At 46.1% G+C, this 17,981-nt stretch overlaps 4 protein-coding genes across 10 annotated transcripts; 3 read left to right on the plus strand and 1 right to left on the minus strand.

The window, feature by feature from the left end:
* Positions 1-862: 862 nt before the first annotated feature.
* LOC1269735 (sulfhydryl oxidase 1) lies at positions 863-5,092 on the plus strand. Its single transcript, XM_564767.4, has 2 exons — positions 863-1,718; positions 3,091-5,092. The coding sequence occupies exons 1-2, from the start codon at positions 1,211-1,213 to the stop codon at positions 4,683-4,685; spliced, it is 2,103 nt and encodes a 700-aa protein (XP_564767.4). The 5' UTR covers positions 863-1,210; the 3' UTR covers positions 4,686-5,092.
* A 149-nt stretch (positions 5,093-5,241) lies between these two features.
* LOC1269734 (signal recognition particle 9 kDa protein) lies at positions 5,242-5,871 on the minus strand. The gene has a single exon (XM_308383.4). It carries the CDS (start codon positions 5,577-5,579, stop codon positions 5,346-5,348), a length of 234 nt encoding a protein of 77 aa, XP_308383.2. The 5' UTR covers positions 5,580-5,871; the 3' UTR covers positions 5,242-5,345.
* Positions 5,872-5,992: 121 nt separating this feature from the next.
* On the plus strand, positions 5,993-7,388 carry LOC1269733 (polyprenol reductase). Its single transcript, XM_308382.4, has one exon. The coding sequence runs from the start codon at positions 6,261-6,263 to the stop codon at positions 7,206-7,208; it is 948 nt and encodes a 315-aa protein (XP_308382.4). The 5' UTR covers positions 5,993-6,260; the 3' UTR covers positions 7,209-7,388.
* Positions 7,389-7,533: 145 nt separating this feature from the next.
* Positions 7,534-17,600, plus strand: LOC1269732 (flotillin-1). 7 transcript variants are annotated; one of them, XM_061645594.1, is made up of 9 exons: positions 7,544-7,835; positions 9,410-9,485; positions 9,666-10,020; positions 10,743-10,760; positions 10,936-10,953; positions 13,376-13,846; positions 13,926-14,069; positions 14,149-14,313; positions 15,766-17,600. In XM_061645594.1, the coding sequence occupies exons 1-9, from the start codon at positions 7,784-7,786 to the stop codon at positions 15,781-15,783; spliced, it is 1,317 nt and encodes a 438-aa protein (XP_061501578.1). In that variant the 5' UTR covers positions 7,544-7,783; the 3' UTR covers positions 15,784-17,600. The 7 variants fall into 7 exon arrangements, with proteins under 7 accessions (XP_061501583.1, XP_061501577.1, XP_061501579.1 ...); XM_061645593.1 differs by lacking the exon at positions 15,766-17,600 and having other exon boundaries at positions 7,542-7,835; positions 14,149-15,059; XM_061645597.1 differs by lacking the exon at positions 10,743-10,760.
* The last annotated feature ends 381 nt before the right edge of the window (positions 17,601-17,981 follow it).

Here is a 17,981-nt window from a genome sequence, read left to right on the forward strand (position 1 = left end):
TGCGTGAAATGCGTTCTCTGAGAGGATGCAGGGGCACTCGGGCACTAGTTCGTTTGGGGTCTCGTTTTGGGAACACTCACCGGCAGGGATGCTGAACGAATCTCAAAGGAGTTTCGTGCTGAATGCATGAATAATTTCGCGACTGTAACGATAAATGTTTTATTTTATACAATTTGGAATAGATATATTTAAACTTGCGCATTATATATTTCTGCTGCAGAATAATAACATTACCTTCTTTACGATATGTATGAAACACAAAATTCATAAAAAATTAAATTAAAAAATAGTCACATTTTTTGTAAAAACTCCCCATAACTACACGATTGCACACCCCTGTAAAGTCTGAGAGAGTGAGCAAATGCGAGAGAATTGTGCGAGCTAAAGGTAAGTTTACACGTGCTTTGCTCAATGTATCAGCTGCTTGGAACAGAATAATATAATAATGCTTCTTATGACATTCATGTTGTGTGTGCAGAATGTTGTGATAATATGAGATTTATATTGTGACTAGCTATTGAATTATCGAATAATCCTATTGCATCGTAAAACTGAAGAAGAAAACTCCTTTGAAAATAACGATCTTTCATGCAAGTAAACTGTAGCATGAGATTATTTTTCAAGCAAATGTTCAAATTCCAAATTATTGTCAATATTTAATGGGCATCATATTCCAGAATAATTATTTCTAAGCTAAAAGAGCAGTAGCTTAACTAAAGAAATAAACTGTAAAAGATAGTAATATCCGCGAAATTAAAGCATTTTAAGAAGGGGGAGTTGAAATAAAACGACTCACAACAAAATTTGCACTTATCAAGACATTCATCACAACAAACGCGCTTAGGCGATGGTCACGTGACAGCCAACGACGCATGCACTTGCAGCGCAGACGTGTACGGGCAGCTAGCAGAGACCGCAGCCTAACCAGCGCAACAAAAACATACACGTCGTACCAACAACACACACCACACAAGTGCGTACGTAATTTTTTCGCCAACCAAATGGTTCGCGCTGCTGCCCCATTCCGAAACAGTGACTGCCCGCGACTAGTCCACCTCGACTGCACATCAAGCGCGATGGCACAGTGCCAGTGAAAGGGAAATCGAGTCGAGTACTCCCGTGCGGCGGTGAACAACAACATATCGAACCCGTACTTACGTAGTGCAATACAATCCCCTTTGCTGCACAAGGGGTTGGTAGCAAACGTGTAATGGTGGTGGTGCGTGTGGCAACTTCCGGCTCCTACCATCGGCCACACATCGGATCGTCCGCTGCGTGGCTGCTGCTGCTGCTGCTGCTGGCGGTGAGCACCGTAGACCTCGGCACCGGCGGTGCGGTCGGACTGCGGGAACGGCTGAGCATTTACGAGCAGAAGCGCTACCAGCGCCAGATCGAGGAAAGTGAAAACAGCGGCCTGTACGATGCGACCGATTCCGTGATTTCGCTCACGGCGGCCAATCTGAAGCAGCGGGTGTTTAACCAACCGCACGCATCGCTGGTCGAGTTTTACAACTCGTACTGCGGGTTTTGTCGCCGGTTCGCACCGATCTGGAAGCAGCTCGCCTCGGACATACTCGGCTGGCAGAAGCTGGTCCACGTAACCGCGCTGGACTGCTCGCGGGACGAAAACAATGCAATCTGCCGGGAGTTCGAGGTGATGGCCTATCCGACGATCCGGTTCTTTTCACCGTATTACGCAGATGGCGAGCAGAAGATAGGTAAGCAGCACCAGCACCGCGCACCAGCCTACTAGATTCAACGGAGGACGGGAAAATAGAAAAAAAAACGCACAACCGTATGCTGCCCTCCACTATCTCTGCTTGTTTCCTAGGAATTGATTGTTCTTGAAGGGCACCGGTGCCGCCAAAAAAAAGCAAAGTGCACACATCAGCAATGAACAACACCTATCTGGGGCCGGGTGTGATTTGTTATACAAATGGCTTTTTCTGTTCCTGTTGCACTATCAGAAGGCTTTTACATCAATTCTATTTCAAAGCTCGGTGCTCGCTGTGCGCCCTGCTACGCTTTCGACGGCGCGGACAGTGTGTTCCTTTATTTAGATGTTTTTCTTTCCAAAACCGGTAGTCAACCGTTTCTGGTGTTGTGTTGATTCAGCTGGAAATGTGTACACATCAACAGTTTTCTCTTTTAACGGACAGAAGGGCGGTGGTGGTGAAAATCTACCTTCATTCAGTACGTTCTTATACTGGGCCCATTCTCGCTTAAGTTCAAGCATTATCGTTTGGAGTGCGTTCTGAAGGCGATAATCGTCTCGTTTTGAAGATGGCTGAGGTGAAAAAAATTTGCGAAAAGTTTGAAAAATTACACTTAGGTGGAAAAAATGTGGACTGAAAGACTTTTTTATAACAATTACAACGCTTCGTTCCTATCCTATTTTCTCTCCGTCTCCGTACACTGCTCGTGTGGCAGCAGGTGCAACATTTCATAATGCACCCACCCAACTCCTATCGAAACAACTACCCCCCCCCCCCTCGGTCGCGACCCCTTATCAAAAGACATTACATACATTTTCTTCCCTTTTCGATTTCGCAAACGCAAAACAAACGTGCCTTTGCGGGGGCAGGCGTGCTGTGCTGCTCGGTTCCGTTTCGCCTGGTAAATCACAATCGTCCCGCTGTTTTTCACGCTTCTCTCTAACGCACTTGCTCTGTGGTTGTTAAATTGCAACAAACTGCATTGTGGTGCAGTTAACATTCCCAAACAAGCTCTTTTCTTTTTTGCGCATTCTTGAGCGCTGATTGTCGGTGGCTGGTTCAACTATTGGTGGTTCCCTCGATCCAGGGTCTCAATTATGAAATTAAGGAAACGTTTCTGCTGGTCTAGAATTTATTATTCGCCAATCTGGACAACGCTCGCTCCCCCCCCTCCAATAGTTCCCGCTTGTCCTTGAATTATGCCATTCACGAATCCCGCAAACAAACCGGTCCCAGGTTAAATTATTTGTAATTTCCCCTAACTGCGATAAATTGAAGCCTATTGTGTGCGAAATCCAGTGTCCGAAAGTCGTCGTAAACAATCCATGCCTTTTGATACTAACATCTTGTTCCGCTTTCCCCTCTGCTCACTCAGGAGAACCAGTGAAAGAGCACGATGAGCAGCGCATCATTGACCGGTTGGTCGAGTACATGCAGCGGGTCGAGAACAGACCAACCAACTGGCCCAACCTAACCGCCATCAATCGGACGGACGATAAGTCCGCACTGTTTGATGTTACCTCGTTGTCTGGTGCCGCCGCTAGGCCCAAGTACGTTTATCTGATCAACGAAAAGGACGCCAATGCAACGGTCGGTTTGCAGGTGATTCTCGACTTTCACGATACACCGGACGTAAGCGTGTACCGGGTGCATGATCCCACCCTGTCCACCAACGGTCTCTCCGTGGTGGATGGCACCTCGCTGAGCGTCATCAACCTGCCGATCGATGAGTTTGGTCGTGATAAGGTACGCGATGCGATACGGTTGCATCTACGCCAGCATCACATCGTCGTGACGGACGTGTCGACCAAGTCGACCAAGAAAGCGGGCGATGGTGCCGGTGCGGTAGGAGGCGATGGTGGTGGTGGTGGCGGTACGACCGAGCAGAACATATCCGCACTGATGGAGCAAAAGCAGGAGGCGGCAATACGGGCCAAGGTGAAGGAACTCGGGGCGGCCGTCGTGTACCAGGCCGATCTGGAGGAAGCGGTACGGTTCGCGCTGTTCCACGAGATTGGCCGGTACAAAACGATCGAAGGCGATCGGTTGGTGGCGTTGCGCAACTTTCTCAACGTGCTCGTGCGCTACTTCCCGTTCAACGATAATGGGCGCCGATTCCTGACCGAGGTGCGCCAGTACGTGCTGAATGCGGGCGAGAAACGGCTCGACGGGGAAGCGTTTGTGGCACGCGTGAAAGCGCTCGAAACGGAACGGAAGCCGGTGTTCTCGTCGAACCACTGGATCGGGTGCTCCGGCTCGAAGGAAGGCTTGCGCCGGTACCCGTGCGGTCTGTGGACGCTGTTTCACTACCTAACGGTGCAGGCCGCCGAGAGCGATCTGTCCAACAGCCCGCTGGAGGTGCTGGAAGCGATGCACGGCTACATCAAGAACTATTTCGGCTGCTCCGAGTGTTCGCAGCACTTCCAGCAGATGGCCGACCGGAACCGCATCTGGCAGGTGGCGACGAAGGACGAGGCCGTGCTGTGGCTGTGGTCGAGCCACAACGAGGTCAACAAGCGGTTGTCGGGCGATGCGACCGAAGATCCCGACCATCCCAAGGTGCAATTTCCGACCGCGAGCGATTGTGCGCAGTGCAGGCGCAAGATCCTAACCAACCACCACAACCACCAGCAGTACACGATGGAGGACGGGAACGAGTGGAATCTGATGGAGGTGCTGAGCTACCTGAAGCACATGTACGCGTACGAACGGCGCAATCTGTTCGGCCTGCACGACAGCAGCCTGGCGCCGCAGGGTTCCGAGGGTCGGTCGGAATGGGGCGGTGCGGCGGCTTCCGGCGCTCAGACGAGCTACCATTCGTACGGTAACGTGCTGAGCGATATCGACATCCGGTTCAGTGCACTGCTGTACATTACCTGCATCGTGATGATTGTGATTGCGATCAAGATGGTCGTGAAGCGAGGTTACCGGAAGAAGATGTACCCACACGACATACTGGGCAAAGTGTAAACCGGTACGGGGAACAGGGGAACACAGACTGTATCCTGCACAACATTCCACACATGGGGGGGAAAGGAGAGCAGATCGTCGTTTCGATAATGCTCAGCAAAGTGACGAAGTTAGGAAGTGCTGCGTTGAAGCCAATTCAACGGACACGGGCGGCGCTCACCAGGGAAGCAACCACCAGTACTGATGATTTTACGATTTCTATTTTATCCTTGCCAAACTCTACCCCAAAGAGAGGGTTTTGTAACTCGTTGTTACTATTATGGACGCAGCTTGACCGCCTAAAAATGCCATCTAGTAGCCAACAGGAGAGGATTCGCTCTTCTTTACATTCTGACGTGCATGGCTCCCGTCTTTCGGGAGGAGATAAAGTTATTCTGACTAAATAAATACTAAACCAACACTGCAAATTGTTCGACTTGGGGGGTTTTCCATCCTGAAAGTGTATGGAAGAGAACGACGTTATTCAACGGTCCATTTGTGGGATTTGCTTACCAGTTTTGGCTCTTTCGGATGGCTCTTCGGGGAACACAGTTTCCACATACTCATCCGGAGATCATTCACTTAACAATATAGTTCAATGTTTATTTTAAATCCTTTGCCTCGTTCGTATCCATCCGCTTCTCACTTTTGCTTCCAAGCTAGCTGCCCTGTCCTGTGTTCCTATTCCTTCGACGCCATCATCTGTATCAGATTGCCGGAGAACTTTTCGATCCGCCTCAGCTCGGACAGGACCTCCGTTTTGTACTGCACGCACTTGGCATTGTCGGTCAGCTTCAGCACTACCGCTCCTCGCTGGTGCGTGTACTTCATCGTAAACCGACACTGGCACGGGTTCGCCATGTACATGTTTTCTGCCGCAATCTCGAAATCTTCCCACGACTTTACATACACCATTTTGTTGCTGCTGCTCTGTGTTCCGGCTGCGCTTCGAGGAGATACAATGCCTGATGTCCGCCTACCAACACAATTCCTGCAGGACACGTTTTTGTCTTGCGTTCGTTCCGTTTCCTTTCGCTAATTGTTTCTTCCAAATTTCGACGACGTGCGGCGGTGTATGTGTTGTGTGTCGTGTACTGTCGCCTTTTGACACAACACTTCATTCGTGGCGGACAGCTATTCAGCACAATCTGTCAAACACCGGCAAAGCTGCTGAGTTTACGTTCTTGTTTGTGAATTTTCGGACTTTGGAATGGAAAAGTAATTGTGTTAAAATTAGTCATAAATCAACATATTTGCGTTTGTAGCCCACATTGCTAGAGAAATAACAGACATACGCGTTATTTTCGTTTTCGATTTCAAACTAAACCTTCGGCTCTATACACCTTGGCCATCGCGATGTAAACAAACGGCTTCAAGATCATCCGCCAGCAACGGGATTGAGAAGAGAGAAGAAAAAAAAACAGGTGCTAAATACTCATGTGGCGTGTCCTACTTCCGCACGATCAGTCGCTTGCAACGGAGGGGCGATGGCTTCGTGTTAGCAAATCGGTGGAATTTCTTTAGCTAATCGAGAGCATTCGCCGTGATTAACTGCAACCAACCACCCAGTGAAGAGAGTCCGCGGTCATCATCATCATGTTCCCGTGGTACGATATTCGGTCGATCAATTTGATCAACTTTTTGTTCGCCAACCTCATCGTGACGGTCGTGGTGCTCGGTGGACTGTTGGCAACGATAGAAAAGCATCTGCCCACCGCCATCCGGCAGACGTTCCGGTATGGCAAACATGCACTCAAGGGGTCGCCGGACCGATTAGTGTCCCTGCTGGAGGTCCCGAAGGCGTGGTTCAAACATTTTTACGTCTTTGCTGCCCTCTGGTCGGTGGCCGGATTTGCCGTCATGATGGAGACCTACCTCACTGGCCAGCCAGCGCGGGACTACGTAATCGCCTTCCTCGACACGATGGCAACCAACAAGCGCATGGTGCGCACCACGCCTACCGAGACGATGGTTGCCATGACGCTGATCACACTGCAGTGCTTGCGCCGGTTCTACGAGACCTGGTTCGTGCAGGTGTTCTCGAGCAAGCTGAAAATCAACCTGTCCGCGTACCTCGTCGGGTACATCCATTACTTCGGTACGATCGTGGCGATCCTAGCGCAGGCGGAGGGTTTCACCCGCGCCGGCCCCGTCTCGCTGCCCACCAACGGATATCGGTTCGAGCCCAGCGTCCGATTGGCCCTGTGCGTTGGCGTGTTTTGCTACGCCTGGTACCACCAGTACCTGTCGAACGTGATCCTGGCCAACCTGCGCAAGGACAAGGCGGGCAAAGTGGTGAGCCAGAAGCACAGCCTGCCGACCGGCGACTACTTTGAGGCCGTATCCTCGCCCCACATGTTCTTCGAGATCGTGATGTACGTCGTGCTGTTCTGTGTGCTGCACCGGAACAGTACGATGGTGTACGTGCTGTTGTGGGTCCTCTCGAATCAGCTGATGAACTCATGGCTCACCCACCAGTGGTACGTGGAAAACTTTCCCAACTATCCTAAGCAAAGGAAAGCGCTCGTACCGTTCGTTCTGTGAGATCGACGGTGAGGGTGGGACACAATATCATTCCGGGTGTTGGGTATTTTTCTATTTAGGAAAAAACGGGTACAATCTGAATCGTTTCTATTTGGTGCTAACCTTAATTGTAAGATCTTTACTGGCACTTTAACACTTTTATAAAGTGAAATAAAACTGTTAATATGTCTCCTCTTCTAATTTTGTTCTGTTATGAAAAGGTTCGTGGAAAGAAAAGCACACTCCGCACTTCCGAAATACAAATCGATGAAATTTATGTAGCAAATTTTGTCCATTCGATCAATCGCCCCGATACCACTGTGCTCGAAGCTTCATCGAACAAACCACCAGGGGGAGCTACTTTATTCCAAGAAATTTCGGCCTGCATCAATTGCGATTAGATGTGTTGTGCTTAGCGGTGCGCTCGTGAAAACGATCCAAATTCCTGGTGGTTTGCAAACGAATCTCGTGCAGAAAACAGCACCCGTCCAACGACTACATCATCCACCAACCGTGCGTGCTGTTAGTTGGTCGAAAATCGAACCGCGAAAACGGTGAAAAGTGTGTTGTGATAAGAGCGTGAAGGAAGCAGCGCGATGGTTTGGGGGTTTGTTACTTGCGGCCCGAACGAGGCCTTGGTAGTATCAGGTACGGGAAAAGAGAGAGGGAGAGTGTGTGTGCGTGAGTGCGTGTGAGAGAGCGAGCGAGCGAGAGAACATAAACGCTTCATCCCTTTAATTTCATCCATCCCCCCCCCCACCAAATCTAATGCGTCTTGTGTGTGGCGTCAAAAAGACGGGCATCACAGCCCCATCCCATCGACGACAGATAGAGTGGTAGAGAAAAAGAGAAGGAAGGATCGCTGATCTGTGTTGTGTATTGGTGCGAAGAGCAATGCAAAGAGTGACATCATTCTGCAAAACTACAAAACCGGCACCTCTGTTTGGGATGGAGAATTCCCACCCTGGGCGGGATTGATGGCAAATAGTTCTAGAGCTGTCGAAAACATAGGAAATTGGACACCACAGTACACAACTAGAACCGTGTCAAACTTTTAGCAGACAAGTGAGAGCAAACAAAATCGACCAACCATTTTTAGCATTTTTATGGCCTCCGAGCACACGCTAGTGGACGAATTTTTAATCTCAACTGCGCCCCCAGGCTACTGCGAACTCAGATGAAAAAGAAAAGCCCCTGCCTGCGTGTACTGCATACAGAGGAAAATCGATACTGTAAAACAAAAAGGACCAGAGCAGTAGGCCTTCATTCATTTCACACTGTCTGTCCTACCGCTCTTGTTTGTCCTCCCATTTTTTTTTTACTTTTTTTTTCTTCTTCATTAAAGCATAGAGTTAAAGCATGCAATAAACATCACAGCACAACACACAGACACGGATGGGAGGGATATATAAATATACATTTCTCCGCAAGCGCGCTCGTTGGCCGCCGCGCAAACGCTTTCACCGGGGCAAAAGGCTTGACGACTTGTTTGGGGTTTGGGGCAAAAGGCTGGAAAACCGTCGCCGCGCGGTTGTGCTAGTGGTTGCGTGTAGATGTGTGAGTGTGTGTGAGTGTGTGTGTGTCTATTATCTATAGGTGTCCTGAAAGTGTCACGAGGATGTATCGATTTTTGCCCCATCCTTTCCATGTTCCGGTGTGAGTGAGTGGTTTGAAGCCATCCGTGGCTTTTTCTTTTATTTTTCTCCGCGCGTCCACCGGTGCGCCACCGGTTCCCAGCCTACTTCGCCGCTATGCTTGTGCTTTCTGGGGTTTTCCGGGGAGCGGAACATCTAGGCCAACAAGTTTGTTTTTTGAAAATGGTTTGCATGTGTTTGGACGGTTAACTTTAAAATGTTACCTCAAAGGAACGCATCGAGCCAAACTTTGGTGCAGTAATTAACTTGGCAGGCAAAACAATCAACAACGTTCGCTGTATTGGAATGGTTTTGCGCTAACATCGACCACTCGAAAAAAAAAACGAATGTTTGCTCTGGAATAGAAAATGTGTTTATTTTTAGAATAACGATGGTAAACTATCGCTTGTGCAACATGAAACGGACCGTTATGTTATATACAAGCGTAATACATTGAGCGTCGTTTCCTCGCCATGCTCCTTACATCCTTACCCACGCAGCTCAGCAGGCTGTTGCTTCCAGCCGCGTTACTAGGTTAATTAAATTGTGTTTTTTGTTGGTTTTTCTGTCACCGCTTTCTACTTTCAGGATGTTGCCACATGAAGCCACTGTTGGTTCCTGGCGGTCGGGCATTCGTTTGGCCTTCGATTCAACAAGTGCAAAGGTAAGAAACTCTTGCCAATAGGCAAATCGGTAGCGAACGTAAACAAACTCCCGACTGGCCCTCGAATGAATTATGTTCCAAAGGGAGGGGGGCAGTAGATATAGACGAATGCAATAGATAGCTTATCTTTCGAATTGTTTTGAACTAACGTTTGATTCGACACTTCCCCACTTGTGGCAGAATCTCGCTCAACACCATGACGCTGCAGGTGGAAAGCCCGACCGTGTACACCAGCCAGGGCGTGCCGATCTCCGTAACCGGCATCGCGCAGGTGAAGATCCAGGGCCAGAACGAGGACATGCTGCTGACGGCGTGCGAGCAGTTCCTCGGCAAATCGGAAGCCGAAATCCAGCACATCGCCCTGGTGACGCTCGAAGGCCACCAGCGTGCCATCATGGGCTCGATGACGGTCGAGGAGATCTACAAGGATCGCAAGAAGTTCTCGAAACAGGTGTTCGAGGTCGCTTCGTCCGACCTGGTCAACATGGGCATTACCGTCGTGTCCTACACGCTGAAGGATATCCGCGATGAGGAGGTAAGCAGAAACCACCAGGCGCAGTACCACTGCCCCAGCGTCGTCCACGCGGTATGTGCCCGCGCACTACGTCCCTTTGTTGGCCATGTGCTCCGAAGAAGCCACGACGGGAATCCGGTCCTCTATCACAGTTTACCGCTACCCATATCTATCCAGCAAGGGGACACACATTGCCATCAAACAAAAGCGGTCCGTCCCGATCCATCGCAATTCATGCGATTCAAAGTTCGCCGAAGAAGAGTTCTATTTTCATCTTCTTTATCTATCCACACCATCCACCTACCGCTAACTGTCCGAATGTTCTGTTTCCTGTTCTCTATTCACTTTCAAACGTTTTCCTCCTTCTCTCTCACACACACACATATATACCTTTAATTCACCTTCTTTACCACTGTCTTATCTATATCTACTTTACTCTACTTCATATTCGCCTCTGTAACTAGGACCCTTTTCCCCCTCAAATCACCACCACCGCGTACCCCGTAGTTCGTAGGAGCATATGAGCTATAAGTTAAAAGTTAAATTAGTATTTGAATCGGCAACGAGTTTTCTTTAACGAGCTTGAACGGTTCCACACGGTGTGCAGATTGCCTTATGCCCATCGGAACGCAAGCTCAATGCAGTTTGAACAGATTCGAACATCTTATAACATCCACTGGAAGGAGCTTTAGTTTTGATATTTTATATCTTATTTTATACTTTTTTTCATAATATGTATCAAGTTCAACGGGACAAATGGGGTAAGAAGTTTCAAAATTTATTTATTTTTTCATGAATTGGCTTAAATTATCTTTTTCCCGGTATGCGATGAAGCTGCAAGTGCTTTATCCTTTCGAAAGCCCTCACAAAAGAGTGTTCGTTTATGGTTTGTTTTTTTTCTTTTATTTTTATATTTCCTCTCAAAATTGTTTCAAGTTCAACGGGTCAAATAGGGTAAGATCTTCTTATTATTTTACAACGATAATTGGTTTACTCTGTATAACAATTGATGTAGCAGTGTCGGCGGGCTTATACAATCCGAATGATGTAGAACTAAGCAATGAATTGCGCTGCATGTAGGATTAATGAGAAAGAATTAACGTTAATTATTAAAAATATAAACTAATTCTACAATCAATCTGGGCATAACTCAAGCTGCGCATCGTGTAAGGAACTAACGATCTCTCTTAAACCTCTGCCAGAGTTGGGCTTCATATTCCTATTTCTTTACATCAAAACAACTCTAACCCTAGTACGCATTTACGGTTAAGCTAAAGAGAATAAGTTTTATGCTTTCTGCTTACATATACAATTCATTAGAATATTGTAACTTCTTTGCCATTCTTCCTTTCACACAACACCAGCTACTATTACTACTACTATTACTACTACTATTACTACTCTACTATCCTGCGAACCTCAATCGTCAACAGTAGGCCATTTCTCCTACTTCCCCTACTTCCCCACTGTCGATGAAATGATCAGCAGCAGCAGCAGCAATCGACCCCCGCTCTCGTCCTTTTAGTAGCTGTCGATGGCTGCTCTTTCACCTTCTCTTTGTCTCTATCTCTATCTATTTCTCTCCATCTCTCTCCATCCATCTGTCTATCTCTGCTCTGCGCTAGCGCTATTACGCCAGCAGGCGTGTTGGTCTCTTGCCGTATCCTCCTTTTCATTGGTTCTCTCTTTTTTCTTTTCTTCTTTTGTCTTTTTTCGTGTACCTCTCTTTAACCCGCTAACGAATAAAATAACAATGTGTTTTGATAATGTAAGGGTGCTAAGGTATGTTAATTCAACTCTCGACTCCATTTGTTTTGTTATTCTTTTGTTTTCTTCTCCAGAACAAGAACCACCTCTTTTTTTTCTATTTTATTTTTCTCACCAATAATGATTTTCCACTCAGACATTCACCATGTGTATATCGTTTTGTTTTACTGTCGATCGCCCATATTACCGGTCACTACACTACTACTACTGCTACTAGGGCCTAGGGCTAGGCTAGTGCTAGCCAACAACACAAAGCTATACACTTATTTGTACACATTTTACTTCACTAACTTACTTCATCCTACTCCAGCGAGAGAGTGGAGGAAGAAAAACAAGTTCCCTCTGTTGTAACAAGCTTTTGGGGAAAACACACACATGCACATACTCTAGTTTGAACATAACTACATTTCTTACATTACAATTTAAACACCTTTTAGTCGATAGGTGGTCGACACCTCACACTGAACAATAGAATTGATTTTAACACACACACACGCACATAAAACAGTTCGATTCGAACATTCCTCCCGTGCCACAAACCGTAGTAGAGTTTGAACATTTGTGCTGTATTATTTATGATTTCTTGTGTATATTTTTCGAACATATTCGCGTGCCTTCCTTTTTTTAATTTTATGTAAATATTGTAAAGCTGCGAACGTATCAGGTGCATCATCAGTTTGTTCTACACCAAAGTAGAATACAATTAAAAAAAATATGTAAATGAGGTAGTAAAATGCTCATTGTTCAGGCTTACACGAATCGTGACTGCAGCTTTGTTAAATAGTGAAGATTCGAGTTTTTTGCTCAATTAACCAACCAAAAGTCCAATGATTGTGTTTTGCTTTCATGCCGCAAAATGCTTCGTTTACCCTAGAATGTATTATTATTATTATTATTATTATTACTACTATTAATCTTATTATTGTTGAGGTCTAATTTATCATTTTTGCCATCAGCTTATCGGCAAGCTTTCTCTTAAATTTAGTCCAAAAGACACTCCGGAACTAATATCGGTAACCCACAGCATGACTTTATGGTTCCTCAAAAAAGGATTGCGGCCGCCAAGATACGAACCATTTCCCCCCTCCTGCCCAAATGCATTGCTGCTTACACATTTGAATAATCCCTTGCTCAAAGCTTACCGTCACGTACCCGCTACTCGAATACTCGCTTTTCCTTAACAATCTCCATAGTGTGTGTGTGTGGTTTGGTTGATAAATAGAGTAAACAAACAAACGATTTTCCCACAACGTGCTCTTACTGTGTGTGTATGTTTTTTTTTTAATTCTTTCGCGTATCCCTGATTGTGTGAATTGCTGTACGTACGTACGTATGTATGTGTATGTGTGTAAAAGCGTGTGTGTGTGTGTGTGTGTGTGTTTGAATATTTAATTTCTCACTGTTTGTTTTGTAAGTATTATTTCTTTGTCTAGAGGAATATTATAGTGCGCAAATGTGTTACTTTTAGCCTTTTCCTCACATTGTACATCCACTCTTATATGGTGCCTGTCGCGGCAAGAAGTAGCGTTGAAATTAGATTTAGACTAACCGTACTTCGGAACTGCGTGTCCCTTCTTTCCGTTTCTTTACCCTTTTTTAAAACAAAAAGGGATACCTGAAAAGCCTCGGTATGGCCCGTACGGCGGAAGTGAAGCGCGATGCACGGATCGGCGAGGCGGAGGCCCGGTGCGATGCGACGATCAAGGAAGCGATTGCCGAGGAGCAACGGATGGCGGCCCGCTTCCTGAACGACACCGAGATCGCGAAGGCCCAGCGTGACTTCGAGCTGAAGAAGGCCGTGTACGATGTGGAGGTGCAGACGAAGAAGGCCGAGGCGGAGATGGCGTACGAGCTGCAGGCGGCCAAGACGAAGCAGCGCATCAAGGAGGAGCAGATGCAGATTAAGGTGGTCGAGCGTACGCAGGAAATTGCGGTCCAGGAGCAGGAAATGCAGCGCCGCGAGCGCGAGCTGGAGGCCACCATCCGCCGGCCGGCCGAGGCCGAGAAGTACAAGCTGGAAAAGCTGGCCGAAGCGAACAAGCTGCGCGTCATCCTGGAGGCGGAGGCAGAAGCGGAAGCGGTTAGTATAGCGGTTGCTGTGACCACTATGCTGTGTTGGGTTTTTAATCACAAATTTGTGCGCACGCTTTTGCTTGCAGATAAAGGTACGCGGAGAGGCGGAAGCGTTTGCCATCGCTGCCAAATCGAAGGCCGAAGCGGAACAGATGGCCAAGAAGGCGGAAGCTTGGAGAGAGTATCGCGAGGCAGCCATGGTCGATATGCTGCTGGATACACTGCCAAAGGTTGGTACTGCGGTGGGGTGAGGGGATTTGCTTCGTTTCAAAATGCTAATTCGCGCATTCTTCCCAATTCTTTCGGCAGGTTGCGGCAGAAGTGGCGGCACCACTGTCGCAGGCGAAGAAAATCACGATGGTATCGAGCGGCAACGGTGAGGTTGGTGCCGTGAAGCTGACCGGCGAGGTGCTACAGATCGTGAACAAAATCCCGGAGCTGGTCAAATCCATCACCGGGGTTGATATCTCGCGGGTAAATCAAAACCATAAGTACATCTAAAAAATACCCACCACCACCACCAATCCCCGAAACCGGCACAACACAACATGCTTTCACACACTTCCACATCCACACAACTATCATTCACAACGAGATTACGTTCTGCAACACAATAACACGTCCCATCATCATCATCAACTTCATCATCAGTCATCATCAGATAGCAAACTGCTAGCGCGTCGGCAGTGTGGAAGCAATTGGCACCAAAGAGGCCCGTTTAGGTGTAAAATCCCCAATTTTCAGCAACCCGCTTCTATTCGGCTGATTTAGTTAGTTCGGAGTAAACGAAAAATTAAACGCATAAAAGGGACGATAGTGAAAATTGTAGAAGTATCGTACGCGGCATCAATAGGATAGAATGACTGCTGTAGTAGCAATCATTGTGGCAAAACGTATCCAAACCTTTCTAGGATAAATGATTAGTTTTTTTTAGAAAGTAGAAAGAGAAAAAGGCGCTCTAGGCGGCTCTAGGCTGTAGGCGAATTAGTTGTTGTGGTATCATCATTATTATTAGAATAATTTATAGCTTTAATTTCGGTAGCTGTTTCCGTTCTCCCACTAGTTCTTTACTTCTTTCTATTCTTTTATTTATAAATTCTGTTATTGCAGGCAGTATTTGATCTACCGTCGACAGAGGTGGTAATGGAATTGCATCCAGAAGTGATAGTTTAAGCTATTTAACATGAACATTGCATTGGGTTAGATTATTTTATGACAAATTATGTTAGGCTAGCTGTATTGTGTTATTTGCCTTTTTGATTCTCCTGTACACGATTCCATTTGCTAATCGTCAATGGGGGAACACAAGCCGAACCCTCCGAAACTAACACTACTGCTACGTTCAACATACTTCCTTCCCATCATAAACGTTGACCACTGCGCCAACATGACCAACGGACACCGTAACACACGCACACACTCACATGATTTCCACCAGAGACACAACGAGAACACTTTAGATATTGCTTGTGGTTCGCTCAAGGCGATCGGCACTACGACTGGTGGGGAAGGTTTTTTCGGAATCGCGTGAGTGTATTTCGATTAGTAGAGTAGCATGCGTTTTCCTTAGAGCAGCTTCAGTTTGGACAGTCGTGTTTCGGCGGCAGTTCGATGTAGTACACACGAATAGTTTCATCTTAGAAGCAAGATCTTTCTGCGCGTTATCGTTTCTTTACATCGAAAGTCTGTCTCATGACATCATATCCTTCCCACATCATATCTCCTTAACACATCTACACACTTCACCATACATACATACCATTTTTCTCTTTCAAATACGCACTCATTTTTCGAAACTCGCTCCTGAATTGTGCTTCTTTTAAAGATTGCTGCTTGCTGCCACCTGTTGATGCGATTTATGATTTTTCTCTCTCTTTCTCTCGCAAAACCCTCCCCTAATAACAAACCCCATTTTTATTTTTCTAGTCCGTACACGCTGGTTAAATGAGCCCGAAAGGTTACGATAAAACAGAAAAGTCCTGTGCAGGACTTGCGTCTTAGCATCCTCCCTGTTCAACATTTAACATTTTTTGCAAAACGAAGAAAGTCGCGGAAAAGGACAAAGTTACACACTCACACACCCGGGGTGCGCAAGCGGATGGTCCAGGGAAGAGTTGGACGCACAGCGTCTCCGATCGATCGTCAGCGAACGAACCACAGAACCACTTGAACCAGCCATAATAGGAGATGATATATGTAGTCCCGCAGCGGGGTATCGTTGTTAATGTTTGTATTCTCTATATTGGAATATTTTTTCCTCCCACATTTTCCACTGCAAATGTATGCCTGGGGGTCGTACCGGAAAGAGGGCGGGCGAGTGTTTCACAAATTCGGATGTGTGTGTGTGTGGCGCACAAGCTTTATCTTTTATTATTCGAACTATTTTCTGTTGTTTATTATACCTCTTCCAGTTACGTTATTTCCTGCGTTATGTTTAAGCTTTATCTTATATTTCATTTAGCAAGGCTTAAGTTGTTGAGGTATGAAGGTATAATTTTTCAGGGTTTAGGGGTAGTTTAAGCATTGTTACATTCGATGATGTTCACGCTCACACACACACACGCACTCAAAACACACACAATCCTCCAACAGATGCCAACCAGTCTCAGTGTAGATGCTATTTTGGTAGCCTTAGCGCAAGGAACCATGTACCAGGCGGTGTTAGAGGGTTCCGGCACACAGCAGGATGTGTGGAGTAAACTTTGTATCTACTTCTCAGTATCACTTTTAGTCTAGTCACTGCCGCGGAAATACTTTGCACAACTAACCAGCCACCGCTTTCGAATCGATCAAAACGTGTGTGATTTACATTCAGCGTTTGCCATTAATGAATTCATTGCAAAGCCACACTCTCACTCCGTTATACAGTTAGTTTGATGAAATCATTAGAAAAACGTTTAAAGAAGCAGGGAAACATTACTCTTTTGTGCATTTTATTTCGCATTATTTCGATATAGAGCTATATACTCACTGTTCGGGTGGAAGTTGCGAGCGTGTGTAACACCTTAAAGTAAAACCCATTCTCCATCCATTGACTTGGCCTATTTCCGGTAAAATCCGTAAATCCGTAAAATCGATACTTAGCAAATGAGGATAGACAGGCTTTGCTTGCGGAGCTTGCACAAGCGTATGAGAAATGCATTTTTGTATGTACACACAAGTTCGCGTAAATCGTAACCATACTCTACTCTAGCGAACCTATAGATTTCATTTCAAATAATTATATAATTAACGAGATGTCGCTAAACGACGTATACTTTCCTCTCCCAGTGTTCGAAATGTACCTTTTTCTCCCTTTCAAAACAAAACAAAACCGAACGAGATACACAACACAGTTCATCATACACACTTTGTACGAGTAGCTCTGCTATAACAGATGATTTATATGGGCGTCTCCTGCGGGTGGCGTGAAAAATGTGCATAAAGTAACAATTATAGCAACAATTACGAATGCTAACTTTAAACCAATGCAACCCCACATAGAACAACCGAGAAGCGTATATGCACAGCAAAGATAAAGATTAGATGTATTTGACCCAACCCCATCACTCCAAACATGGAATGGAAAACACTCCAAAGGTGCGAAAACACATTAACAAGAAAAAAAAAACATGATATATATTTTGTATTGTAGTTCGGCTTTTTGCGTGTCACGATCGTTCGAGTGTAAAGCAACAAGAACAACAACATGAAGAATATATGTAGGACGAATGGGAGTATAACATCGTAATACTGTGGAAATAAAAACATACGAAAACAAAGCTAAAAACATGTTGATGTTGTAAGTGAGAAAGAAAATATTTAAACATTGGATGAACAATCGATGATCGTTATTTCAAATGAAATGAAAACAATAACGAATTGCTGGACAATGTTCCGGTACGGATAAATCCTCCCATCAACAGATGGCGCCACCAGCTTTTTTTTCTATTTTTAGAATGCATCAGTCGCTTAGCATCTGCTAAGCGAGGTCTTTTTAGATTCCTTTTCTGTTGAGAGATTGAGTCGTTTAGATCCCGTTTAGTGGTCGTTTAGTGGATTTGTGGCACTTGGGTGTGATGCAGCATCCGATACAAAATGTAAACAAAAGAACTGAACGAGGCAATTGTCAAACCGAGCCTTCTTCTACTTTTATTTGTCAA

Source organism: Anopheles gambiae, chromosome 2 (assembly GCF_943734735.2).
Source record: "Anopheles gambiae chromosome 2, idAnoGambNW_F1_1, whole genome shotgun sequence".
In the NCBI taxonomy this organism is placed as follows: Eukaryota; Metazoa; Arthropoda; class Insecta; order Diptera; family Culicidae; genus Anopheles; species Anopheles gambiae.

Excerpts from the sequence above, each read along its gene's own strand:
- LOC1269732 (XM_061645593.1), top strand. The coding sequence starts at position 7,784 with ATGGTTTGGGGGTTTGTTACTTGCGGCCCGAACGAGGCCTTGGTAGTA. Across the intron at positions 9,486-9,665 it reads TCGATTCAACAAGTGCAAAG|AATCTCGCTCAACACCATGA; the intron begins GTAAGAAACTCT and ends CACTTGTGGCAG. Across the intron at positions 14,070-14,148 it reads TGCTGGATACACTGCCAAAG|GTTGCGGCAGAAGTGGCGGC; the intron begins GTTGGTACTGCG and ends TTCTTTCGGCAG.
- LOC1269733 (XM_308382.4), top strand. The coding sequence starts at position 6,261 with ATGTTCCCGTGGTACGATATTCGGTCGATCAATTTGATCAACTTTTTG.
- LOC1269735 (XM_564767.4), top strand. The coding sequence starts at position 1,211 with ATGGTGGTGGTGCGTGTGGCAACTTCCGGCTCCTACCATCGGCCACAC. Across the intron at positions 1,719-3,090 it reads AGATGGCGAGCAGAAGATAG|GAGAACCAGTGAAAGAGCAC; the intron begins GTAAGCAGCACC and ends CTGCTCACTCAG.
- LOC1269734 (XM_308383.4), bottom strand. The coding sequence starts at position 5,579 with ATGGTGTATGTAAAGTCGTGGGAAGATTTCGAGATTGCGGCAGAAAAC.